We start from the raw sequence: 27,103 nt of genomic DNA on the forward strand, positions 1-27,103 counted from the left end.
TTAGCTCATTCACTGGCAGACGTGCAAAAATGTATGCAGGGGTTTTGTCATTGTCACTTGAATTCCAGGACCCACAGAATATTGAGTTTTAGGACAACATAAACATTCAATGCACCATAAGAAACCTTAGACTTTCTTATTTCATCAGAAAAAAAGAGTTAATTCCTAAATTATACAAGTCTGGAGTAAGCTTGAAATGTGTATTGGTTTATATAGCGCTTTATATAGACATTGCCAGAGGTCTTACCAGAGCTTTACCAGCACCCCTGCAAGAAAATCCAAAACCCAAACTGACAGTGTTTATGCACATTAGTAAACATATTACGTTATTTCATGTTCAGATTAGTAAACATATGTTTTTTCATGTTTAAGCTTAGTATACATTATGATTAGTGCACGTTTAATTTCAGTCTAATTTAGTTAAATAAAACTATCAGTCTTATTAGTTCAATAGTCGTTGCAAAGAAGCAACAGCTCCAACTCCAATCTAAGACCCTCCCAACACTGAGCTGTTCGTAAACGATTGGACGGGAAAGATCGACTTGTCCGCAACTGATTGGACAACAGATCGCCACTGTGTATGTTTAAAAACTTGTCAGAGCGGGAGCTCGGTCTCTTTGCTCTTTGCTCTTTCTTCTTTGTTCTATCTTTGTTCGTGTGCTCATGTCTTCGTCCCACCGAGACGAGAAGTGCTTTTTCTGTCTCATTAGAATAAAGTAGTTTTTTGTTCACCATCTATCGTCGTTGCTGATATTTTTATCAAGTGAACCTCCGACAATACCGAACCAGGAAAGACGAACAAGAATTTTAATCGAACACAAACAAATTAAAGAATGCCGCTTGGCGTCATATTTTCAATTCCCGAATACGGGGATGGCAGTAAATGAGTCAGGGGCCTGTTTATGAACCCAATGTGTGCGTCGTTGTGTAATATCCTTCCATCTGCTCTATTATCACTTACTTTTCCATCTGTTTTTGTCATGCAAAAAAGAAATTATTTCAGTAAAAATCACCTTTTTACTCAGATTAATTCTATTTTACATTAACGGCTTTGTAAACCTTACACATTATGCTCACTAATTTTTTTAAGAAAACAGTTTAATGGTGTCAAGTCATACTACGTACAGCAAAACTGAAAACATTCAGTCAAGTTTACATTTCTATTGACGATGCATGTCCACAACAGTCAAGTGTAGTAGCTGGTTGAGTTCAAGGGTGTTGTCACAGTAGCAACTCTAACAGGTTGCACATAGCAATTAATGTGACAAAGTAAAAGTTAATTAGAGATATATGATCAAACAGCATGTTCTGGAATACTTGAAAAACAAAACGTGAACTTTGCACCAGGACTAACTTTTACAGTAAGGAATGGAGGGCAATACGTCAAGGTGAGATGACTCATGAAATTCAAAAGCCTCAGTTTCTTTTTCACAAAACTGCAATTGGCTACAATTCATTTAAAAAATCTCCATATTGGTTGATGAAAAACAATACAAAAAAAGACACGTTTGAGTTTTATGTCTCATTTTACCCCCCTATTATACGCAATTTCATTTATTTAGCCATGTGTATTTGTTGTTGAAAGACACTAACAAGCCACAGCATTAAGCACAATTGTGCACTGGACCGTTATCAAAACAAAAATGTGCTTAACAAAGATATTAGAAAATAATGTGTCACTTTGCAACCACATTTTGTTGAATGAATGTCTCTCTGAAGTACGTATGTCAGTGGGAAGTCAAAACCTGAAAATCTTGTTCAAATCATCCACTGGTCTTGATCATGATCTTGCCCTTCCATGTCCACCTATCAAACAGAAACAAGGAAAAACTTAACAAAATGTTTTTTTAGAATGGGTGATTCCTGAATGAGATGAGCAACATGTACAACAAATTCCATAAACGATGGATGAAAGCACCTCATTGATCTCGCCATCGTCTGGTGACTCGTTGTAATCGTTCATCTCATCCATGTCCTGCATGTCTTCTTCATCTTCTGAATCCTCTTCACTGTCCTCCTCGTCTTCATCATCTTCCTCCTCCTCCTCCTCATAACCTCCTCCCTACACCCAGAAAAGAAATGCACATGGCTTTCATCTGCTCTTATGACAGCAACAAATGCTGACGTGCAATGACTGATTTTTTTCATGTACAAAGTACAAATCTGTCTCTTCAAAATGTTTTTGGGTGGGTGGCAGTCATGTACAGCAGTTCAAGTTAAACGTTGGACAGAAATAAAGAATTACCTCAAAAATTGTTTTCCCAATTGGTAGTTGATTGTTGTCCTTCTCAGCAATGCTCTGCAACTAAGGCAAAAGAAATTTTCAAAAAATTGAATAGTGAATTGCCATGTAGGAACGTTTTATGAGGGACAACACAAATTGACAAATGTCAAGTTGGAGTGGCCTTCTATTTGGGGACAGATGCAGTATCATTATATTTAATTATTCCTACTGACAAAATGTAAACAGGGTTTTGTTCCTTTAGTTCAACTCTGTGGAGAGATTAGTCTTGCAGGGGGGTTAAATTTTGTTGTCATGTCCCTTGACAATCGTTCAACGTGGATGTGCGTTTACCCAGGTTTGATGCTGCTGTTCCTGTTGCTGCAGCTCCGTCTCATCCACGCAAGGTCGATCCAAATTGAACCACAGGGACTCGGTTATTCGGGGAAACAAGGAAGGGAAAAGCGTGGACATGACCAAAACAAGCGCTCGATGCCACTGATGGCGCGTAAAAACGCGTTTATCCACGTATTATTTTTGATAATAGTATTAAGCAACGACAACAGTCAAAACGAGTGCAAATAAATTAATTATCATAGTTACCACCTACTGATTTTCTGATATCCCGCTATATGCGACAAAGTTCGTCAATTCAAAATAAACATGTCGGAAATTCATGTTAGTGTTCAGCAAACGACGTCCGACTATTTCCGGTTGGGTGTAGATTCCGCTGAGGTTCCGCTTTGTTTGCTGACCCAAGAGGCCAGAAAGTTTGGACGTTTACCCGTTTGCGTTCTAAATTAGGCGGAATGGATCCTTGTTTCTTCATCGCGAATAGTGATTAGTTATTTTAAAGCGCTAATCCGTCATAAAAAAAATATAATTTCATCAGGAAACACATCTTTCAATTAATACGTCTGTGTAAACAAATTAAATTGGCTATATGGTTATATTGTGTGTTACCCTCGATAGTCTACAAAATGTCATGATGTATAAGACATTGCCGTCCATCCACCTATTTTCCAGACCGCTTAATCTTCATTAGGGGTGATTATCCAATGGAAAAGCTTGGCCAAAACAAACGTGAATCAAACCTCCGAAGATGGAGGACACTGATTCGCCGTGGCGACTCCTGAAGGGAAAAACCGAAAGGGAAAGAAGAATCCTCGCAGGGGGTGCTGGAGCCTGAATTGAGCCTGAATTGTTTGCCAGCTGATCACAAGGCCACAGAGACAAACAACCATCTGTGATCACACCCACACCGAGTGACAATTTGGACTGTTCAATCAGCCAGGCATGCATGTTTTTGGAATGTGGAAGGAAATCGGAGGACCTGGAGAAAACTGAGGGGTGTCCGGGAAGAACATGCAAACTCCACACAGGGAGGCCGGACCGGGTCTTGAACTCACAACCTCTGCACTGTGAAGCCGGAGTGCGAACCATGCACTCATCTACCAGGCCACCCATCTTGGGTATTCTTCTTTTCCTTTCGGCTTTTCCCTTCAAGGGGTCGCCACAGCCAATCAGTGTCCTCCATCTTTAGAGGTTTGATCCGCATGTTTGTTTTGGCCAAGCTTTTACGTCGGATGCCCTTCCTGACACAACCCTCTGTATTTATCTGGGCTTGAGACGACGCAAAAATTTTACAAACTGTGAAACAAATCATTTACGGTTCCATTTTCACATATACTGTACAGCTACAATTAATTTACTTGGTTGTCTAATTTCACGCTTGTAACATTCCACATACCCCTAAAAACAATTAAAAATGCAAATCTCCAAATTATGTCGCATTTAATTTATCTTTACTTTAAATCTTAGGTCATTCTGCCATTTTTGTGTTTATAACGCGAACTAACCTTGAGATAAGACTAAACTACCTCAAGTGTAGACGTAATAAATCAGATGTATTGTTTTCTTCAGTCTCTTGCTTCTCTCTCTCTCCCGCTCAACCTCTCTCTCTCTCTCTCTCTCTCTCTCTCTCTCTCTCTCTCTCTCTCTCTCTCTCTCTCTCTCTCTCTCTCTCTCTCTCTCTCTCTCTCACACACACACACACACACACACACACACACACACACACACACACACACACACACACACACACACACATGCACACACACACACACACACACACACGCAAGGACAGCCACACACAATGGGAAAACTTTGGACTTTGCTGTGATAACTTTTCTTATGTGACTGCTATTTTCATCTTTGGTCACACTCACTCTTATACTTACTCAGGTGTGTATTCAGGAAGGTTTGTGGATTTCAAAACATTTTGCAGATAACTGCCATGAGGTAAAGAACAATTTTATTCTTCACTGAAAAGTTTTCATTTACCTCTGGATTTTATTCTATTTTTATTGTGCTCTATCTGTAAATATAAGTACCAAATATTAATGTTAAAATGTTGTAGAGTGATCAATAATATTTCTTAACTGTTCAAAATGTTTATTGAAAGGATTTATCACAGACTTCTTGCTGTTTGCAAGAGTGTTCTTTTAAGTTACAAACACTTGGATTTGTGAGTGATTAGGTTTGTAATTTGAAAAATTAACCAAATAGTTAATTTAAAGGCAAAATAAGAGGGAATGATATCCATGATGTGTTCTCTTACAGAAGTCCCCCCCACACACACACACACAACCTCACACGTGCCCCATAGTTCTCTGTAGGTTGTATCATTTCCTTTTGGTGATACCAGAGACTTTCTCCTGCAGAGCCATGTGGGTTGTTCTGGTCTTGCTGCTCGCTTTCTCCAGGAGCTCTCTGTCTCAAGACAAACTAAATATATGTATGGATGCCAAACACCATAAAGTAAAACCTGGCCCAGAGGGAAAACTTTACCTTCAGGTGATGGAAACGAGTGCAATTTTTGCACAATTTATTCTGTTTGTTGCTGTCATTCACAATTACTAAAAACATCGGTAAGAGCTACTTAAATGTCCTTTCTTCTATTTTAGTGTAAGCCATGGCGTGAAAATGCATGTTGCACAGCAAATACCACCGCTGAAGCCCACGAAGATAACTCCTATCTTTACAACTTTAACTGGAACCATTGTGGAGCGATGAGTGACAAGTGCAAGAGACACTTCATCCAAGACACTTGCTTCTATGAATGCTCGCCACACTTAGGCCCGTGGATACAAGCGGTGGGTGCTGTCATTTTTGTGTTAGTTCAATTCTCACTGACAGCTAAATGTAATTGTGGCACAATGACACTTTTTAGTGTTTTTGATGCTATTTTACCCAGTTATGTATTGTGGTTTGTAATGCATAATTTTGTTGATTCCCAATATGCAATCATGCTCTGCGTTATTTTTACAGTATATGTACTCTCTTTGTGTAGGTGGATCAAACTTGGCGCAAGGAGCGAATCTTGAATGTACCGTTGTGTATGGAGGACTGCCATGAGTGGTGGGAGGACTGCAAAAATGATGTGACATGTAAATCGAACTGGCACAAAGGGTGGGACTGGAGCTCAGGTGTGTTCTCATCACAAATGTGACTCCTTTTCCCTGTTATTTTAAAGTCTACATATTTTATCAGAAAATAGCATTGGGTGCATCAAGGGGTTGCATTTGTCGTGTGTTAATAATGTCAAATGAAACCTAAATAACCCTCTTTCTATATTACAGGTATTAACCAATGCCCTGAAGGCAGCAAGTGCAGCAAGTGGTCCCACATCTACCCAACGCCTAAATCCATGTGTGAAGAAATTTGGTCAAACTCCTATCTTTATACGAAGCATTCGAAAACATCAGGGAGGTGCATGCAGCTTTGGTTCACTGGACAAAATCCCAACACAAAGGTTGCTGAGTATTACATCAACAATGCTCAGCAACCTTGTAGTTTTTCATTCGCATGGTTTCTATTCCTAGCTACATCATTTATTTCTACACTGATTTAAGAAGGATAGTCAATTTTGCTTGCCTGTACCTCATGGTTCTAGATGGATCAATAAAGTTGATTTCAAATACAATGTCTGGTTTCAAATATACTCCCAATATACTCCTGAAATTCTTGTCAGCAACGGCAACTGACAGCCTCCTGCTTTTTTTGGTGAATACATATTCATAGTCTATATCAGTGGTGGGCACTCCAAGTCGTGGAGGGCCACCCTGCTGCATGTTTTCCAAGTCTCCTTGTTGCAACACACCTGATTCAAATGAGCAGGTTCAATGTAAGGCTTCCGCAGAGCTGGGTGATTATCTGATCATTTGAATCAGGTGTATTGTAACAGGGAGACTTGGAAAACAGGAGTATGCACGAGATGAATTTTTTTTTCAATGCAGTGTAATGGCAGTTCTATACAGTCCTGCACATTGTACTGTATTCTCTAGTAACTCCAGAGAATAGCTGACATTTTTGAGAGACAACCATGTAAATAAACAGGAAAAATTAACTGGGAACTGTTGTGAAAATGTCCTTGTGCTCCAAAGAACGAAGGGGCCAAACTTTGCACGACTACTCCCTTTCACTACTAGTGCAGAGATGTCAAACATACGGCCCGCGGACCGGAAGCGGCCCCGAAGGAGGTTTGATCAGGCCCGCAGGATAATTTAAAAGTGGAAAAATGCACAACCGACATGGAAGTCATATTTTTTAACGAGGAGCAACTCGAGGATTGTCCACCAGAGTGTGCTGTGTCGATCAACGTAGTAGAAAACAGCGGTGTTTTTTTCAACCACGGTGTGTGTGTGTGTGCGTAAATGTGTGTGTGAGTGTGTGCGTGTGTGCGCGCGCGTGCACCTGTGATACTTATTCCAATGTTTGAATAAATGTTATCCAGTGTAAATTGTCAATTTTTCAAAATTGACTTTGACATTTGATAATGAATTTTGTGACACGTGACTCAGTCCGATATCTAAAAGCCACACAATTCCAAACCAAAATGAACATTCAGATAAGTGTACTGCATCTTAGCACAACACACAGTCAAGGTCCTGAACGACAAATCTGATGATGTTTAAGTATGACTGAAGTTAAACTATTTGACAATTCCGGACAAAGATATTCCTGACAACCGAGTTAAAATAAGTCCACAGCCTCTGAAGCCAACCTTTATAATGGATCTAAAAAGTCGACACACTCATGTTGTTCTGTAGCCACAAAGGGACATAAGTCTTCTTGAGCCGGTCCCAAGCCCGGATAAATACAGAGGGTTGTGTCAGGAAGGGCATCCGACGTAAAAGCTTGGCCAAAACAAACATGCGTATCATACCTCTGAAGATGGAGATTACTGATTCGCTGTGGCGACCCCTTGAAGGGAAAAGCCGAAGGGAAAAGAAGAAGAAGACCCATGTTAAAAAACTTACGTTGGTCTTGATCCACTTTACACTAGACTGACTTCCAAACATCAGCATTATGTCATAATCAAATTAGTTTTATGTCTACTGTCCCTTGATTTTATACGTTGTACTGATCACAAAAGTCGCAATTTGTCCAATGCTGCCCTCTGATGTGTGTCCTAAAAAGGGAAAATGATTGCGTAACAGGAGAAGACTGCCAATTGCAGCTCGATTCCCTTGTGCGACCTGTCGTGTTGCTGATGTTCGAACAACCCATTATTTTGGTGTGCAGGTCACACTGCAAAACCTATTGGGAGAAAAAAGAACCCCATTAGACTCGAACTTAAGACCTAAGAAACTAATCAAACTTGCTTTATAAACCTGACGACAAATAGACGAAGGAAGCCCTAAATAAAATATAAGTGCAAAAAATAAAAAAATAAAAAAATACATTTTGTGGGAAAATAACGTAATCCTTGTCAGAATCAAAATGATGTGTAAGTAGTTTTCCATTTGCAGTGTGCTTCAAAATAATTGCGCGCAAAAATATGGTTAACAACTTTCAAATAAGGATTTCTAATTAGGTGATGATTATGCACTTGATAATTCCGTTGCTAAAAATAGGTCAGACCCAGCAACAAAATGTAATCTAAAAAATTCAGAGGAGCCAAGAGCACACGAAATGAGATCTAGGGTAACACGCAAAAAGCAACGCAATCTCAGTGACATGTACTTGTTTTCTTGAGCTCAATGATAGCAGTGAAAATGATCCAGTGCAAACAACATCACCACTATGTGTGGAGCAAGTAAATATTACCGGATGTACATTTGACGCTCCGTTTGTGAACACCGGACTCCTGCCTCTCGGAGAGGCTAGAAACGCCAAGCTTGTTTTTAAGGAAATGATAGGTTTGCTTAACATTTCCTTAAAAACAAGCTTGCCTAAAAATCTAAAACGTTCGTCAAGTCATCTGTCTGTCGAAGCTTTTAGTTTGAAATTCATGTCCAGGTTTTCGTGCGTGTACAGTTTGAGGCTCCAGTATGTGGACATAGGCTGTGCCACCGCTGTTCCCCCTTCCATTGTGGATTTACATAGGCAGATTTCCGTGGCAGTGGGAAGCCAAAGAGGAGGGTGGCGACTGGTGCACTTTTCAGGAACCGAGACGACACAGCAAACAACTCTTGAAAAAGTGTGTAGCTGCATATTCTTTGCGCTTACGTCTTGGCCACCTTCGTTAGTTTTCAACTCTTCGTCTTACTTGTCAACCCCTCTTCGTGAGGCAGGCTGGGAGGTTTTCGGACAAGTTGGGAAGCAGTTGACGCCGGTTAGAGGGGCTGTGGCCATGGCCGGAGGCGGCGGTGGGTTTTCTCCACTCGGGCCCGCACCGCCGATGTGGTATCACAGGGACCTCAGTCGAGCTGCTGCCGAGGAGCTGCTGGCTTGCGCCGGGAGAGACGGAAGCTTCCTGGTCCGGGACAGCGAGAGTGTCAACGGGGCGTACGCTTTGTGTGTTCTGTAAGTGCCCAACCGTAAAAAAAAACTACATTTGTTATACCTACGCTACTCGTTGTCGTCTTTGCTAGCGTTTTCTAATGCAAATTTGCGTTTTGATTTGATTCCGCACTGTAATAAACGTTAAAAATACGTTTAGGTGAATGATGTCTACACGGACAGCCTTAAAGTTTGATCGTTTTATTGTAGCCCCTGTATTTTGTCGAATGATAATGGTACATGCATTGGTACACACTTGCAACTTTAGCTTCAAGGACACAGACACCACGGGAAAAACAGGCACTTCTACTCCAGCATGGCACACTAAAGTACTTTTTGAGTTGTACGTATGTCTTCTCAAAGATGTGGTCGCCTCCAATGTAGTATTTCATTTAACCAGGCACTCACAGCCCAGTTTGTGGGTGCTGAACATTGGTGTTATACTGAATCGCAGTGGTTGAAAAAAAAATCCAAACAAGCAAATTCAGCGCTAGGTGGTCGTTAAGATGCAATTGAGTCAGAATCAGAATCAGAATACCTTTATTCGTCCCGCAATGGGGAAATTTGCAGTCCACAGCAGCAATAGAAGAGGGATGGGGTTGGGGTGGGAGTGAAAGGATAGAAAACAAGATAATCTAAGCATAAAAAAAAAAATATTTCTGCCTTCACACTGAAGGCAGAAATAAATGATAAAACCTCCCTCACATTCAAATACCAATCATCAGTTCCTCGCTTTCATTAAACTACAAACATTTTGACAACCACTTCTTAACTGCCATTGTTCATTCATTGTTCATTTCTTACAAACTGAGCGTTTCTCAAAACTGCAAGGTATGTCACATGCTTTACAGGTGATTCAAGTTACCCACAAACATTGACTACCAGACAGGCATTCAAAGGCATGTCACGTGACTTGATACAGTGTCATTGACTTGACCTACATCTCTTGCCTGATAATTTACCCCATGCCGAGTTCATGCTGAGTGTATTTTCATGCACCTCATTGTTATGATGTGCATTATTCTCCTGTTTGGCCTTTAGTGCCTCAACCCCTTGGTGGGTGTTCATCAATCTCAGAGGAAAACATTGTGCTGTCATTTTGCAGACATGACAATTTTCTACTGTGCAGTATTCAAGCTTTTAGAATATATTCAAACATTTTCATCCACACAAAAAACAGCTTGATTACAGCAGACTTTAGCTACCCTGTTTTAGGGGTTTTCCTCCTCCACCACACCTGATTTAAATGATCAGGATTGTTATTAGGTTTCTGCCCAGCTTGCTTATGAGCTGCTCATTTGAATCAGGTGTGTTGGAAGAGGGAAGCAGGTTCAAAAAAGCAAGCTCAAGGCGTTTGAGGACAGAAGGTAGACTTCAGTGATTGACATCACAGTGGTTCTCAAATGTTATCACACAAGCAAGTGCATTTTCCTATTATATCTTGGTGGCAACCAACTTAAATAGACATTAAGAGCAATTAAAATGTACTGTTAAAAATAACCTTTAAAAACCTGTATTGTGGAGACGTGTTAACATAATTAAACAATGCTGCGATTAGGCTAGAGGTTCAAAGTACCGATCAGAGAACCTTTTTCAAGAGGAAGTCAAGTCAAAAATGTTCTTTTGAGTCATGTGATGTGTGTGCGACCCACCAGTTGAGACTGAGTCACTGTTTGAGGTACTCATTCAATTGAAATATCACAAGATTTGGTGTCATCTTATTGGAAATGTTTTGACCTGAGTCAAGAGATGTCATCGTTCCTATTACCCTGGATTATTTAAAATTGCAATTGTGTATATTTTAAATAGTTATGCTGTATGTAAGGATGTGTAATTTTTTCATCATAATCACAGATGAAGAAGAGTGACTATCGGAAATATTACGTTTCAGTCAAAGCTGTCCACAGCCTGAGCTTTGGTCGTTCATAACTGGTAAAAAAACAAACAAACAAACAAACAAACAAACAAAAGGGCAACAACCTGATAAAAACGCGGGGGCCACATTAACATAAACTCTAAACCGGTACAAAATCTCACCCTGTTGAGCTGCCAATGGCCCCCGGGGCGCAAGTTAGAAACCACTCCTTTTCTACTCAGGCCCTAAAAAGCGAACCTCATGAGATTTCACGTGGGATTTTTTTTGGGGTGTGAACCTCAGTCGGTAGGATTGGAAGCTCTGTAACTGACTGATGCAAATGCGAAAAGTGCACTATAGGTAAGGGAAATTAAGAATGTCAATGCAGGCTGTCAGAAAGAATAGTCTGGAAATAGGGATGTTATATTATGTGGTTCATCAAGAGTTTGCCGTTCGTTCAATGTGAGGCATCATATGCAGGAAACTGGTGACCAATTTCGGTATGAGTCATCTTTTATCATCTCTTCAAACAAGGGGCTGAATGGCTCGCTCTCCTAAACTTTGAGGAGGGGGCTTTGTAAGATTCAGTGTCTAAACTAGCACAACCCAAAATAAAAAGTGTACACAAATGAACACATGTAACTTGCGACCAATGTACAGTAAATCTTCTCAGATCAAACACAATCTATTCCAGGATTTATTTGAATGCATTTAGATTTGGAAACAATCTTTGCAATTGAAAAATATTTACCGTCCATGAATAACTGTGGAACCCCACATAAAGTTTGTCTTCTCATTGTGAATAAGATGTAAGAATAGGATGAAGCTATTAAAGCCCGTGATTTTTTTTGGGGAGGCCGTGATTTGGTTTTTAATGTCACCATGTGTTGTTATCAACACATCCACACGACACAGACACACACACGGTAGATGTGCATTGTGTAGCCTTGGGTCGTTTCTGTGTAAATCTTGTCCTATTCTCCTTCCCCTTCCCGTTGAAACAGGAGTGTTGACTTCAACAGAGAATCTTATCAGCTTCCAACAGGAAGACAAATACACACTAAAGTTCACAATGGATCTACTCTCACTTGTACTAAATCTTTGTCTCTGTAGACTGAGCATAACTCTTTGGAGTATCTTTTTTTGTAGTGTATAATTTTCATTGAAAACCAGTTACTGGTGGACATGGTTTTGTTTTATATTGTCAGATCGCTTGTGTCATTGAGCATTTGGTTATTTTACCATGATGTTCTCGGATTTTAGATTGAGTCATGATAAGCTTGACTGCAAACTTGCACATAATGAGCAAAGTCATGCAACATGCAGTATTTTAATTTCTCCACAGTAGAATTGGGATGTACATACCAGAACAAAGTTTAAATTGCATTTTTCTTTTCAACAACTTTGAACCCATTGAAAACTACTTAGCTTACTTTTTCATTCTATTTAACTATCAACTAAAACATAACTTTACTTTCCGTGTACAGGTATGGATGTATCAAACTATTGTAAATTTCTGTGGTGGCACACATAAACAGTGCCTTACTGTGATGATGTTGATGATGAGGAGGGTTTTTTTGTTGTACAGTATGTAGGGAAAGAGATGCCCATTTCACGGTAAGAGCAGAGCATTGTCATCAAATGGTGCCGATAGTTTTGCTTTTTTGAATGTTGCTGTGCCGATGACCATTTTGTGTTTGGAAGCCTTTTACTGAGTATTCATAGAGTTGCTTGTTCTGTCGCTACGAGGGGACATAATTCAGTGTCTTCTTGTGCCGGTCCCAAGCCCAGATAAATACACAGGGTTGTGTCAGGAAGGGCATCCAACGTAAAAGCTTGGCCAAAATAAACATGCGAATCAAACCTCTAAAGATGGAGGACACGGATTCGCTGTGGCGACCCCTTCAAGGGAAAAACCGAAAGGAAAAGAAGATGTAGTATCATATTTGTGTTGATACCTTTTTGGGAGCACTGTTAATATTGATTTTCTTGTTGCTTTCGGACACTGAAAAAAGTGTATGCAGGAAAAGTGGTTAAAATTGCACGACTGACTGAGTCTTATTTGTGATGTTGTGTATATGAAATGTATTATTATATTTTATTTTACTGTATTAATTCGTAATTTTATGTTAACTGTTTTTTTTTGATGGTGGCGGGGGCACCTGCAGTGGCTCTTCTTGTTGTAGGGTTGAGAGGGAAGAAATTTAATCTGTGTTGTAGTATATTGCACGCACAGCGTATTTGATAATAAAGTTGTACTTCTGGGAAAAAAGTGGAGCGGTTGTAGCAGGAATAGTCATCCTTCTAGCAATATCCAAACACACTGTAAAAACGTACACACTGAAATGTGCAAATATGAGGTGAACTTGAATGGCAGGATATTCAAAGCATTGAACACACCCAAATAAACAGATGCACACATGCACGCACGCGCTTGCACACACACACACACATGCGCTCACACGCACACACGCACAATGTACATAAGCCACAGGTTTTGGTTGGCAAATTGACCAAATTGTATTCGGTCCACTAAGCAGACATGGAGCGCAAACCATTGATATTTAGCTCGGAGCTCCGGGCATGTCAGCCATGGTCATGCAATCCCAATGTCAAAACATTGATGAACAACTAGTTTTAAATAGTTTATTTCGACAGGCAGTTCAGCAAAATGTTCAAATGACTATAAAACGTGACTTTTAAATATTTACGCTGATGACAGTAATGATGCTGTCATGGTCCACTGTATCATGACGCTGTATGTATGAAGACCACTCACTGCTTTATCGACAGCAACAGGTTCAACTTTTCGACCCCCCACCCAACCTCTTTTCTAGAATTGACACACACACACACACACACACACACACACACACACACACACACACACACACACACACACACACACACACACACACACACACACACACACACACACACACACACACACACACACACACACACACACACACACACACACACACACACACACACACACACACACCCCTACTGGATGAGGTCTATTGAGGACAAAGTGTATGTGCAATATGTAAATATCTGACAGCAAATGATACTGGCATTCTGAAAAAAAATGTTTGTGAAAGTTTTTTTCTTTTGCTGTTTTGCATTTTCATATGCATTCCATTACTCTTGTGTGCAGGTTTCAGAAGCATGTCCACACATACAGAATTCTCCCAGATGAAGAAGGATTTTTGGCTGTGCAGGTATACAGAGAAGTCGCACACATAACCACATTCAGTGCATACATTTAGTCCACAGAGTTCGACATATAGACTCAAGAAAAAAACATATCTCCTCAGTAGCAGCTGGTAGGGAGGCAGAGAGATGCTTTGGTTGACTTTGAGGTCGTGCTTGCGTGCGCAGACACACACGCACCCACGCACGCGCGCGCGCACACACACACACACACACACTGTGCTAACAGCAGTGTCTTTGTGTGTCTTGTTCAACAGCTGTGCAGTCCCACACCATCGCCACATGCCACCCACATGCCTGACAGGCACACGCCACCGTGGCGCTCTCCCACATTGCAGACACACTTCACTGCTTAAACCGTGATCTCTCACACTTATTTTTTTTAAATATCATAGAAATTATTCATTTGGCTAGTGACACTGGAATTTGTGTGCAATATTCCCAAACACCTCATCCTGATTTCAACTTTATTTTTGACTTCTGGTCATATTTGCTTATGCAGCATTGAATTATTCGGAGTAATAGGCCATGACCAGACTGTTTGTAGAAAATTTGTTCCATATCTGCAGTGTAAAAATAACTTTTCCTCTGTCTCTTGGTATATCCTTCCTTTTGTCTTCCTCCCAGACGTCACAGGGCGTACAACCCAAGAGGTTTAAAACATTACCGGAGCTTGTGTCGTTGTACCTTCAACCCAGCCAGGGTCTGGTGACCACTCTGCTTTATGCTGTTGACCGAGAGGAAACTGCCATCCTCGATGACCGCGACTATTCAGGTAGTTCTCCAAATTGAAGCAAACTGGCCTCTGTTGTCATAATTTATAATTTAAAAAATCCTCTGTTTGTTAGATGGCGAGGATGAGAAGCCACCTCTGCCCCCTCGTTCAGCCTCCACCTCAATTCCTTCCAATTCAGACACGGCCGCTGACAGGTACAAAGTGCATCAGTAAATCACTCACACTTTCTTCATTTTTTGCGTTGTGTCACTCACCTAAATAAATGTGCAGTTCCACTCTGCAGATATACAATTAAATCCTCCACGTGCATCCCTTCCTTCCTTCCCTAATAGGCAAGCCGCGTCGAGTTGAGAAGCACCTGGATAACCGATGTCGCTGTGATTGATTGATTGAACATATAAAGTCATTAGAGGACAAGAATAAAAATTTGGAGCAGGAAACAAAAAACATCAATTGTGGATATAGTTTGAAGGGAAGTAGTAAGAAGTATGAAACCGATCTCTTTCAATGTGTTGAGTGATGAAAATCATCGCATCGTGTCCTGTATTCTTGTATAGACATTGCAGTCGTTATATTAAGTGCTTGCAGATGTGAATTGGATTGGATTGGATTTGCCTTTATTAGTCTCGCAATTAAGAAATTTACATTTCACAGCAGCAAAGGATTGAAAGTAGGAAAACAAAATACATGAGTGTTATCAAATCTTTTCGCTACAGATGGTCCGTATTTTTCAGTCACTGTATGTTTTTCCTCAAATTTGTGTTTTAGTGTCCCAACAGCGAACGGCCTGAGTACTATCTCCCATGAGTATCTGAAGGGCAGCTATGCCTTAGACCTAGAGGCTGTAAAACAGGGCGCCTGCTCACTGCCTCACCTCAACAAGACCCTTGTAGCTTCTTGCAAGCGTCTCAATGGGTGAGAGGGATATTCAACCACACTCTGACACTTTTATCATAGCAACAATGCATCTCTAAATTCTTTCATGGGCGAGTTTGCAGGTGGATAAAATGATGCACATCGAAGGGGAAATTCTTTCATACGTTTCACATTGTCACCACAAACGTTACCAACAACTTATCTGTGACCCCCCCCCCCCCCTTGCCTCACATGAAAAGGGAAGTGGATAAGGTCCTGTCTGGTCTTGAGATCCTGTCAAAAGTCTTCGATCAGCAGAGTGCCTTCATGGTCTCAAAGATGATTCAACAAGTATGTCCTTCTTCCTTTTGTATGTCAAATTGCATATTTTTCAATCACAGATTTTGCTGGAGCATAAAGAATAAAAAAAGAATTGAGACAGTGTTTTATATGAAAATGTCACTGACTTCAGTATTTTATAAACATGTTCATTAATTTCACTGTCCAATCGCAGAAACCGGTAATTATACAATTCTCTGCAGTTGTTCCTTTTCCTCTTTGGACAACGGGTAGACTGTGTCAAATAAAGTGTAACTGTCTTTAAAACAACAGATCCCAAAAAAACATTTACACAGCGTTTGGACAAAACTGTACATCTTGTGTTGCTTTCTGTAAGCGGGTTGGGTAAATGATACAATTTCTCGATAGAGTTGAGGTTTTTTTATTAGGACGGCTGTGTTGGTTGGAGGGAGAAGGCAATTGACGTGTGTCTCTCGTAGGCTCTCATCAGACTGACTTGCAGCAGCGCGCATGCTCCTTTGGTCTATAGCCAGGCATCACTAGTAGAACATGCAAATACGATTTGCTCATATCATTACACGTCTTACACCGTTAAACATTTTTGACTGCATTAAAATGTCTCCTTGTCAGTAGGTTGGTTCATCCATCGTCTTTGAAAACACATGATATCATTTGTTTCTCTCTCAGTCAGTGAATCAGGGTGGAGACCAAGAGTTAGAGAACCTAGTGACCAAGCTGGCCATTCTCAAAGACCTGCTGTCATCCATAGAGAAGAAGGTAAACCGTGCATTCATGTATTTGATGTTGTGTCGGATTTGAATCTTGACACACACTCACAAAACGCAGTTCACCCCAATCTCACTTCCCACGTTTCATTTATATCATCAGTGATTCACGTTTTTCACTGTGGAATCGTTTATGCTCGTTAATTTAATTTTTAATACCCAAGATGGCCAAAAGGCCTCACAAGAGCAAAAAAGGTTTGAATGGGCATCACTATGACTATATTTACATGAAAGCCATTTATCGAATTGAACTAGAAGGGGATGGTTGTTTTTCTTTTGGAGTAACCGTTTACATTTCTGCCTTTACTGCGGCCAAATGATTTGTGTTGGCCTTTATACGGAACAGGCGCTCTGACAGGGAAGGAAACCAACAGAGTGCAATCAACCAAGCTACATGTCTCAACGCAAGTGATGCTCCACCTTCCTGGCTGTTGTTAGGTCACATCCAGGAAATGGCTAACTGTTTCCTTGTTGACTCCAACATTGTGCCTCAGAACAATGCAAAGCTTGTGTGTGTGCGCTCTCACTTATATCTTTTTTCTTCCATGTGCTTACTGTATATAATTATTCGTTAATGCCCCCCTCAGGCTCTGAAAGCTCTGCAGGACATGAGTTTGTCCGGCATGTGCTCCTCTCCTCCTCTCTCCATGCGCAACAGCAAATCCATCCCTGTGCAAGCTTTTGAGGTAGTAATCAATTGCATCATCTCTTTTTGAAATCTCAGGAGAAAGTTATTCACTTTATTTTAGCACGAAAGTACAGTCAATGTCCTCCGAGGACACATTTTTGCTGACAGATTCCTCAGATTTGAACTCTGATCAGAGTGTGAAGTCATGGATTACTCACAGCGCAATAGGAAGTGTTTCCCAATCATGTACGACCAATGGGATGTTTGTCATGCTTTCCCTATAGTATCGTCTGTGGTTTTTACAACCCCAAATATTTACAATTTGTTCTCTCATTTACACAAAAATTATGCACAACTTTAAGTCCCTAAATGTACTCTATATCCTAAAAACACTTTCACAAATGTCCAAACAATTTATTTGTGTTAAATATGCAGAAATAAATTACAGGAGGTTCTTGTGAAAAAAGGAAATGTTATTAACAGGTATGTCTGATTTGAAATCAATCAACACTCAGCTAATTTTGCACTATCAGTGGTGAAGTCGTTTCAACAGCTTCCTGTTTGCACAGGAATCGAGATATTTTTGTCATCGAAACCTCAACATGTGGGATTTGATTCACCCTGAGGGACAGCAACAAATTTAGTCAAGGTTTTTACATCACACTAAAAATAAACATCTGTTTGAAAAAAAGACCAAAACCTGTGATTTAAAATGAAACATTTTGAGTCACTCCTGAAGTCTCAAATGAACAGGATTCCGTGAACGTTTAAAACTATTCTCTAATGGAAATGCCAAGAGACATTTTATGCGGTCTTTCATTGTATGGTTTATTTTTGCGGTTTGCTGTTCAGTGTACAGTACAAAGTAGCAGTGGAGAGTCCTGTGGTATTTTATTCCTTTGGATCTCACTGGTTATGAAATTAACAACAGTTCTTCCTTAAATTGTGAAGTTTTTTTCCGCCAATCATTGCAGGTCAAACTGGATGTCTACCTGGCAGAGCTGACCAAGATAGGGAAGAGTCAGAAGTACACTCTGTCTGTGGATGTGGAAGGAGGTAGACTGGTTGTGATGAAAAAGGTGAAGGACAGCCAGGAAGACTGGACAACTTTCACACATGACAAAAGTAAGCCGGACATATCTACAGAAGTGACCAAGAAGGCAAACAAATAGTGATTTTCCATTTGACCATTTTATGTTGCCTTTCCTCCTATCACCCTGTTGACCTCTCAGTCCGTCAGCTGATCAAGTCTCAGCGGGTACAGAATAAGCTGGGAATTGTTTTTGAGAAGGAAAAGGACAAGAGCCAAAGGAAAGACTTCATATTTGCAAGTGCCAAGGTCTCCGCACACACATATAACACACACTTCCAAGACTAAGCACCTGCATATTTGTTATGCATTTCTATAATATTGTATGTGTGCGTGTTAGAAGCGCGAGGCCTTTTGCCAACTGTTGCAGCTGATGAAAAACAAACATTCCAACCAGGATGAGCCTGACATGATATCAGTCTTCATCGGCACCTGGAACATGGGTAAGATATTTTTTTGTGATTCTATTTCCTCTTCTTCAACAGCAACACTTTATGACTAATAATACTGTATATGGAATAGTAGAATTATCAGCAATAACGAGAAAACTGCTTTTTTCACTTACAGCCTCAATTACTAATCCACTATTTGTTGTCAGGCTCCGTTCCAGCTCCCAAATCAGTTGCCTCATGGGTCTTGTGCCGAGGACTTGGAAAGACTCTGGACGAGATGACCGTCACTATTCCGCATGACCTGTATGCATTTGGCACGCAAGAAAACTCTGTGTGCGATCGAGAGTGGGTGGAGTCGTTGCGGGCCATGTTGAAAGAACAAACAGAACTGGATTATAAACCTGTGAGGAAAGATTTTTGTCATCACCCTTCCATTTTGATGTGGCTTGTTAGCCATTCGGTTACAGGGCACAAGCAATCATTCCCAATCAGATTCACAGATGGTAACACCTCAATTAGCCACACAAACATATTTTTGAAATGAGTTTATTTATTATTATTTTTTAATTAAACATGCTAAACATAAAAATGCACATCCTTTTCTTTTTCCTAACTCCCCTATGTTTTGCTTGTTTTTAGATAGCGTTACAGACATTGTGGAACATAAAGCTTGCTGTGCTGGTTAAGCCAGAACACGAGAACCGCATCAGCCATGTTGGAATGTCCAGTGTCAAGACTGGGATCGCCAATACACTCGGTAACTTCATTAATTGATACAAATTCCTACACTGCTGTTCTTGTTAGGGTCATTATAACAGTTCTTGTTCAAGGTAATAGAGACTGGTGGACCACCAGTATCCAGCCTGAGTGTTGGCAAAAAGAGGACTGTACACACTTCAGCATTTATGATGTTTTTTCACTTCCTTTAGATATATTGTCGTCTTCTCATTCATAATTGAGGCACAAAATTACTCCACACACAAGTATTCAATGTAAAAATTAAATGTTAAATGTAGTTACAATTTTGTGGTATACAATATGTGTACTTTTACCCTAAAATGAGATTGTGACTGTTTTTTTTATATTTGTTAAATGTGCTCAACAAACACGCGTTTCACAATTCAGTTTTCACTGGTTGGTTCAATTGATCTGGGTTAGTTTTTTTTTCAATCATAAAATATATAATATGACATATAATCTATTTTTTTATATTTGGCCCGTTCATTCCCAGGTAACAAAGGTGCTGTGGGTGTTTCTTTCATGTTCAACGGAACATCTTTTGGTTTTGTCAACTGTCACTTAACTTCAGGGAATGAAAAGATTGGAAGGTACCATCCCAATCCTATCATCTAAAATGTACACACACCTTTTAATTCTGTAGTCCATTTTTTTCGACAATGAAGTCTACTTGAAATGCATTCCCTAATGGTCTCATGACCCCTGCAGGAGGAACCAAAACTACCTTGACATTTTGCGCCTGCTTTCACTTGGAGACAAACAGCTGAGCTCTTTTGACATTTCACTGCGCTTCACACATCTCTTCTGGCTGGGAGACCTCAACTACAGGCTAGACATGGACATACAGGTGAAGCACAAACCACAAAGACCCACACTTATGCCAAATAACTAAAATCTCATTTATTAACTGTTAGTTTTCCTGTGTTCGCAGGAGATTCTGAACTACATTAACAGGAAGGAGTTTGATCCATTGCTGAAGGTGGACCAGCTAAATCTGGAGAGGGAGAAGAACAAAGTGTTTTTACGCTTTGGTTCGTAAACTCTTTCCATTTTTCCAACACACACCATCATTTCTGCATCACACCACTGTGTTACATATGTTTTTTTTTTGTTACATTACACTCACGCAAAATACTGGTTAAATCATTAGTCGCCTCTGCTTTAACTTGTTTTTTGCTAACTGTGGTGTTACCACATTCTGCAAGTCTTAAATATATTCTGTCATCCTCCTTGCAGCGGAGGAAGAAATTTCATTCCCACCCACCTACCGATATGAGCGTGGCTCGCGGGACACATATGTTTGGCAGAAGCAGAAAGCCACTGGGGTGTGTTCAAAAATTCATTCATAAAATATTTGTGGCAAGTGTTATTTGGTTGTGGCTTTCATTTTACGTTGTTCTAATACTTTTGTGTTGTCTTCTCTTTTCCTCTTTGGCCCAGATGAGGACTAATGTTCCATCCTGGTGTGACAGGATATTGTGGAAGTCTTACCCAGAAACACACATTGTTTGTAATTCCTATGGTAAGATCGTTCACGGTATCATTTCCAGTTTGTTGCAAAGCTCTTCAACTTTCTTTTAAATCCACCTGATGATGCCTTTTTCATTTTATACTCTTTTTAGGGTGCACTGATGACATTGTGACTAGTGACCACTCACCAGTGTTTGGTACATTTGAGGTCGGCGTGACCTCACAGTTTGTCTCCAAGAAAGGTATAACTGGAGGAAACTTTACGATTTTTATGATCAACATGTAAACATTCCTAGATCAGTATTACTTTACATAGCCCACATCTTATCTGTCAAAAATAATTATCTGTACTGTCATTTAATTTAACCATTTCACGCACCCCTATAATCTTATAACATCCTGATAACATGATAACATCCACTGTAGTAACTGCTGTCCCTAAAGGGTTAAAATATCTATTTTACCATTGGTGTTTTTCTGACAAGGGAGTCATTCTTTTGTCCTATAAATGTTTTTAAAAATGAAAGGGCAGAATATTTGGATGACTGGTTAAGTAGTTTATGTCAGAGTTAAACAAAGTAAGCACAAATACATACATTTAGATTCACAACTAAGTACTTCATTCTGGTTGTTTTGGTCTAGGGCTGCCGAAATCTTCCGAGCAGGCTTATATTGAATTTGAGAGCATTGAGGCCATTGTGAAGACTGCAAGCAGAACCAAGTTCTTCATTGAATTCTACTCCACTTGTTTGGAAGGTGACCAAAGCAATCTTTTGTGAACTAATCGTCTCCTGACCACTGAGTGAACTCCAAAACCATTTAGATCTCCTGTATCACCTCGTGGCAATAATAGAACTTCATTTCTTTCTTCTTTTTCATGTCTCTATACCTCTCCTCAACAATTCCAGGCAGTCAGTATGCCTTGACAGTTAGAATCAATTTTGCCCCACATTGCTCCCACCTCCGCCTGTCCGGTCTCATCGCACTTTTGAATAAGAATCCACCGAAACGTTCCATCCCTTTCCCTTCCCTTTATCGCCTCTCCCAACCCTTTTTGTCGTGTGTTTCTCTTACTGTCTCTCATATGTAGAGTTCAAGAAGAGCTATGAAAACGACAGTCAGAGTAGTGATAATGTCAACTTCCTCCGTGTGGGCTGGTCCAACAAGCAGCTGACGACGCTCAAACCTCTTCTGTCGGAGATCGAATACCTACAGGACCAACACCTGCTACTCACTGTGAAATCCCTGGATGGATATGAATCTTACGGTATCAGCGCAGTGTCTCTGTTTAGGCTGGGTCCATGAAGCAATTGTTACTTGTTTGTTTTGCTTATGTGGTTTGACCTGGACATTCAATGTGACAATTGGCATGTGTTTGTGTCACCCCCAGGAGAGTGTGTGTTGGCACTGAAGTCAATGATTGGCAGCACAGCCCAGCAGTTCCACACCTACCTGTCTCATCGTGGTGAGGAAACGGGAAACATCAGGGGGTCAATGAGGGTCAGAGTCCCTTCTGAAAGAATGGGAACCAGGGAAAGACTCTATGGTAAGACTCTTAAAATGCAAGATGGAGAAGGTGAAAATTCAGACACACTTTCTTATTCAGCTACAGACAACTTTTGGTCAAACTTGTTGTCAAATGAAATTTCAATCTCATTTGATTTCAGAGTGGATCAGTGTGGACAAAGATGAAACAGGCGTACCCAAAGGGAAACCAACAATATCATCGAGAGTGGGGCACGAATATGTGAAGTTAGTCGACTCTTCATTTTTTGGTCTCGTCACTTCACACATATTGCTTAATTGGATTGGATTGGATTTGCCTTTATTAGTCTTACAGTGGAGAAATTTACATTTCATCTGTAGAGACAGATGTTTTTGTGTGATTATATTTCTCATTTAATTAGTGTGTATTGAGGTGGGGGAGCCTCACCACTTTATTCACTCTGATGGTATGAATATGACACATTCTGATGGTTTTTTTTTGTAGACTATGTTTGATTTACCGAAATCTGATATTTGAGATTTTTGTCTTTATGACTTTTTGTAGTTTTGAATTGATTTTCAACAGCTCCAACGTTTATGAACTGTTCGTCTCATAAATCAACATTGTTCTCCAGGCCACCTATTGGTCGTAAACAGCATGGCGATTTGGGCAAGGTCAATGAAGAGGGTGAGAAGGCCAACAAAGCGGAAACCGCTACAAAGTACGTGCAGTGGAATCTCTGAGATTGATGAGAATCTGTTCGGTGATATACGTTGACCTCATTTCATCAACTATTAATTTAATCAATTCCAGGTTCAAACATGATCATCCTAAAACCTTTATACTATATATCTCATTGAGCTCTTCTCTTCTTGAATGTATTCAGGCCTAAGCAGGATTCGTCTGATGGTGATCAGTCTGTCAGCAAGAACAGCTACAATAACCCGGCCTATTACATTTTGGAAGGGGTTCCCAATCAATCTGCCGCTGCCATGTCATCTGAGCTTCTCCCTTCCCCCAACTCCATCACCCCCCAGGCAATGAAAGGTCCCCCTCCCATCGCTGTAGCTCGGACCAAACCCCCATGTGCCCCCGCAGGCCCGTCACATCCACGCAGGACCGTGACTGGTCACACAGTGCGTGCCATCAGTGAGGAGAGCTCCTCAGAAGATGATGGAGGGGTTTTTGTCGGAGGAGCACAAGTCGGAGCCCCAATGGGGAGTACGCTTAATCGCCCCCCTCCGGACTTCCCACCCCCTCCTCTCCCGAAGGGAGCCATGGATATGGCTGTGGAGACGCTCTTTCTCAAGCCCCGCTCACTTCACCCGGATCTCGCTGAAGTCAAGATCCCTGTGGTTGGTCCTGGTGCTGCACTGCCTCTCGGGGAAAGCTTCAGGCGAGGAGGCGGTGCTGTGGGTGGTGGGGCCATCGTTGACGGGGCGTTGGACGACCAGTCTTGTTCTGTGCTGCAGATGGCTAAGACACTGAGTGAAACTGAGTTTCCAGGGCAGCCTCCACGGGCTCCCTCTGCACCGCCTCCCCTTCGGGGGCAGGCAATTGGTTTAGGTCTGGAATCTTGCCGCACTTTCCCACCCAGAAATGCGATCACAGAAAGTATTGCTGAAGCTCTTCCCGAAGAGGTGAGGAACTTCATGATGAATTCACATACTGTATAGATTTTGCGACTCTTTTTGTCCTCACTCGGGCTGTATTCAAACTCCACGAGTCAAGTAACACAATTCCAATGTATTGATGTCAATTTGTATGTGGGTCATGTCAGCATAAATAGAAATAAAATTGGCACAGAAATAGATGTTCTCAATTCAGAATGCGGCCAAATGTTGATTTCATTATGTACTGGATATCTGCCGATACAACTCCAGCGTAAACCGACATATTGGATATAGCCCATCAATTGAGCGTGACATTATCAAAATATAATAGCCAATCCTTGCTGGCCAGGCTTACTTTGCAGAGGCCAAAATTCCTTGGGAGAGATTTGTCTGAAATCTCACATCTGTTTATAGGGAGGAAAATCATGTGCTGCTTCACACAATTTAAATTTAAGTTTAAAAAATGCTGATGACCCAAAAACAAAAAAAAAAAAACAATTGGTCATTCCTGAAGTGGAAATGATAAGCTTTTATTTTACTTTGAATAAAATTTAACCCATTTCCTTTTTCAGGCACTTTGGGGGAGCAGCAGCTCGTCTTTGTCTGTGGGGGACTCTTCAGTAGGGGAGTGGCTGCAAAGACTGGGGCTTGAGAGGTATGAGCAGGGCCTCCTGCATAACGGATGGGATGACCTGGAGTTTCTCAGGTACATGCTTTTACTCTACATACACTATCCATGCTTATTAACTGTAGTACACAATGGGTAGGAAGTGATTTAGAGGTTCATGATAATGGATGGATGGATAAAGGTCAGATTCTGATGCTCAGCTCATGCCATAGGTTAAATGATTATAAAACGCTAATAGTATTGATATTTTTAAGTTCACAATCAGTCCAGATAATTATATCTTTTGCCGCCAATCATCTGTAGTAGGACCCACCTCGACCATGAACATTAATGGTACATCAATTGGATGGAACATTATTTTTTGTTTAAACCAGTCAAATCTGCTATGTGTTTATCTGGCAGTGACATCACAGAGGAAGACCTGGAGGAAGCAGGAGTACTTGATCCCTCCCACAAGTGCATTCTGCTGGAGAGCCTCCGGGAGCAACAGAAGCTGTAGAAAAGCAGCCTGAGGACTGTCCAAAGCACTCAGACAGCATGCCTACTTCCCACAAGGCCAAACGTCAGCCAAACCAAATGGCAATCTGCCATTTCACGTCCAATGTGCCTTCTGAAAGCTCGTGCACTTCCCTTTTCACTTTGGACTTGCTGACAGCATCCTCTATCTTGCATCCTTCATCTGGTTGATGTGAACGCGGCCTCATATTAGGGTCATCGCAGTCCACATTAATACAGAATGAAACCATATTATCATGAGAAAACAAATCACATGATACCGGAGAGGAATTTTTTTGGGTCGTCGTGTCTTGACATGTGTTCTAACCTCTGACGCAAGTAATGTCAACAGGGATAATGAAAATGAAGGCCTTCTGCGCCATCGCCTTGACATTTCAAGCCACGAATGTCCTTCACCACTCGTGATGACAATGTGGCAAGTCTCAGGTATTTCCCCGTGAGCGGTCGCTACCTGGAAGTCATGTGGAAGGAAACCAGCCCAGTTTGGGTAAATGTCAAACAGAAAGACAAACTGAAAGCGGTAGCTGCATTAGGATGTTGAAGATAGGACGTCGTGGACTGACCTCACTCCTTTTGACTTTGGACTTTTAAGTTTCAGTGTTTCCGTGTATTTATATATATTTTTGTCAGGGTAAAGGGAAAATAGTGCAAATTGGTGATAAATGAGCGCTAAGTGTGCCCAACATCAGCAGTGGTGTGTGATACACACTTGAAATTGGTATTCCAGCTTCCTGGGTACATTTCAGTGCTCAGTCACCATGCACCGAAATGCTTGGAAAGGGACAACGGCGGGCAATTGTTTGGCGTTTCCATTTCTCAAGTACACTCTCTATTTTACTGTCCCAATGCAACCCATGTCTCATGGCTGTAATATCACGTTTTAATGTGAATTTGTGCCTTTGTTTATGTTGGAATTGCTTTTGAAAATCGAGTGGTTTAAGTAACATGTTCAAAAAAATCTAACACTATAGTATTGTGTTGCAGGAACCACTTGTTTCAGAATGCTTTTTCCCAAGGGGTATTTTAGAGTCAGTAAGGAGCATGATGTCATTTGCACACGTAGAAGAGGTCACCTGAAAAAAAAGTAAGTGGAAAGGAATTTCTCTGGTTATGTATCATTGTCTATATGACCACTAAATCGGGAAGGGCATCCGACGTAAAAGCTTGGCCACAACAAACATGCGGATCGAACCTCTGAAGATAGAGGACACTGATTCGCTGTGGCGACCCCTTGAAGGGAAAAGCCGAAAAGAAAAGAAGGTGATATGACCACTAGATAGTGCTGCTACACCGTTATTTCCAAACAGCTCATGACTGGCCACCTGGCGACTCATCTTTGTTTTTTGAAAGCTTTGCAGTATTCTGTCAGCCTTTAATAAAAAAGACAAGTAATGTGAGTTATGTTACCTGGTCATGTTCATTTGATTAGTTCTAGAACTATTTCTGAATCAAAAATGTATTCTCGTGTTTTAAAATGGGGGAGGTATCAGAAAGCGGGCTGAGCTGCTTAAAAATAAATCACACACCGCTCTGAATTAACCTATTGCTAAATAAGCTGGAAGAATACTTCAAATGTTATGTTGTGTGAACAGATGTACAGATTTTCCCCAATACACATTTTTGTTTAACAACTTGTCCAGCGGGCAGCCCAGTAGTCGAGTGGTTAGCACACCGGCTTCACAGTGCAGCGTCCCGGTCCGGCCTCCCTCTGTGGAGTTTGCATGTTCTCCCCGGACCTGCGTGGGTTTTCTCCGGGTCCTCCGGTTTCCTCCCACACTCCAAAAACAT

At 41.0% G+C, this 27,103-nt stretch overlaps 3 protein-coding genes across 5 annotated transcripts; 2 read left to right on the top strand and 1 right to left on the bottom strand.

Moving 5' to 3' along the window:
• Positions 1–1,102: 1,102 nt before the first annotated feature.
• Positions 1,103–3,693, bottom strand: anapc15 (anaphase promoting complex subunit 15). The gene is made up of 4 exons (XM_089013243.1): positions 2,576–3,693; positions 2,246–2,305; positions 1,919–2,062; positions 1,103–1,806 (listed from the first exon to the last, which is right to left on the bottom strand). Exons 1-4 carry the CDS (start codon positions 2,693–2,695, stop codon positions 1,759–1,761), a joined length of 372 nt encoding a protein of 123 aa, XP_088869369.1. The 5' UTR covers positions 2,696–3,693; the 3' UTR covers positions 1,103–1,758.
• Positions 3,694–4,363: 670 nt separating this feature from the next.
• Positions 4,364–6,206, top strand: folr (folate receptor). Of its 2 annotated transcripts, none has more exons than XM_089013241.1 (5): positions 4,364–4,522; positions 4,945–5,077; positions 5,188–5,376; positions 5,574–5,709; positions 5,863–6,206. In XM_089013241.1, exons 1-5 carry the CDS (start codon positions 4,518–4,520, stop codon positions 6,132–6,134), a joined length of 735 nt encoding a protein of 244 aa, XP_088869367.1. In that variant the 5' UTR covers positions 4,364–4,517; the 3' UTR covers positions 6,135–6,206. The 2 variants fall into 2 exon arrangements, with proteins under 2 accessions (XP_088869367.1, XP_088869368.1); XM_089013242.1 differs by having other exon boundaries at positions 4,439–4,522; positions 4,890–5,077.
• A 2,027-nt stretch (positions 6,207–8,233) lies between these two features.
• Positions 8,234–26,712, top strand: inppl1a (inositol polyphosphate phosphatase-like 1a). 2 transcript variants are annotated; one of them, XM_089013240.1, is made up of 28 exons: positions 8,234–8,705; positions 8,800–9,031; positions 14,023–14,086; positions 14,706–14,853; positions 14,927–15,008; positions 15,583–15,729; positions 15,930–16,020; positions 16,657–16,746; positions 17,342–17,440; positions 18,357–18,507; positions 18,615–18,721; positions 18,813–18,915; positions 19,071–19,267; positions 19,504–19,621; positions 20,096–20,192; positions 20,311–20,449; positions 20,534–20,633; positions 20,839–20,927; positions 21,043–21,124; positions 21,225–21,314; positions 21,715–21,828; positions 22,163–22,339; positions 22,463–22,618; positions 22,740–22,824; positions 23,193–23,279; positions 23,445–24,198; positions 24,744–24,877; positions 25,202–26,712. In XM_089013240.1, the coding sequence occupies exons 2-28, from the start codon at positions 8,859–8,861 to the stop codon at positions 25,296–25,298; spliced, it is 3,771 nt and encodes a 1,256-aa protein (XP_088869366.1). In that variant the 5' UTR covers positions 8,234–8,705; positions 8,800–8,858; the 3' UTR covers positions 25,299–26,712. The 2 variants fall into 2 exon arrangements, with proteins under 2 accessions (XP_088869366.1, XP_088869364.1); XM_089013238.1 differs by having other exon boundaries at positions 8,234–9,031.
• The last annotated feature ends 391 nt before the right edge of the window (positions 26,713–27,103 follow it).

This window comes from Hippocampus bargibanti, linkage group LG14, assembly GCF_051943395.1.
Source record: "Hippocampus bargibanti isolate YZ-2025 linkage group LG14, ASM5194339v1, whole genome shotgun sequence".
Lineage (NCBI taxonomy): Eukaryota > Metazoa > Chordata > Actinopteri > Syngnathiformes > Syngnathidae > Hippocampus > Hippocampus bargibanti.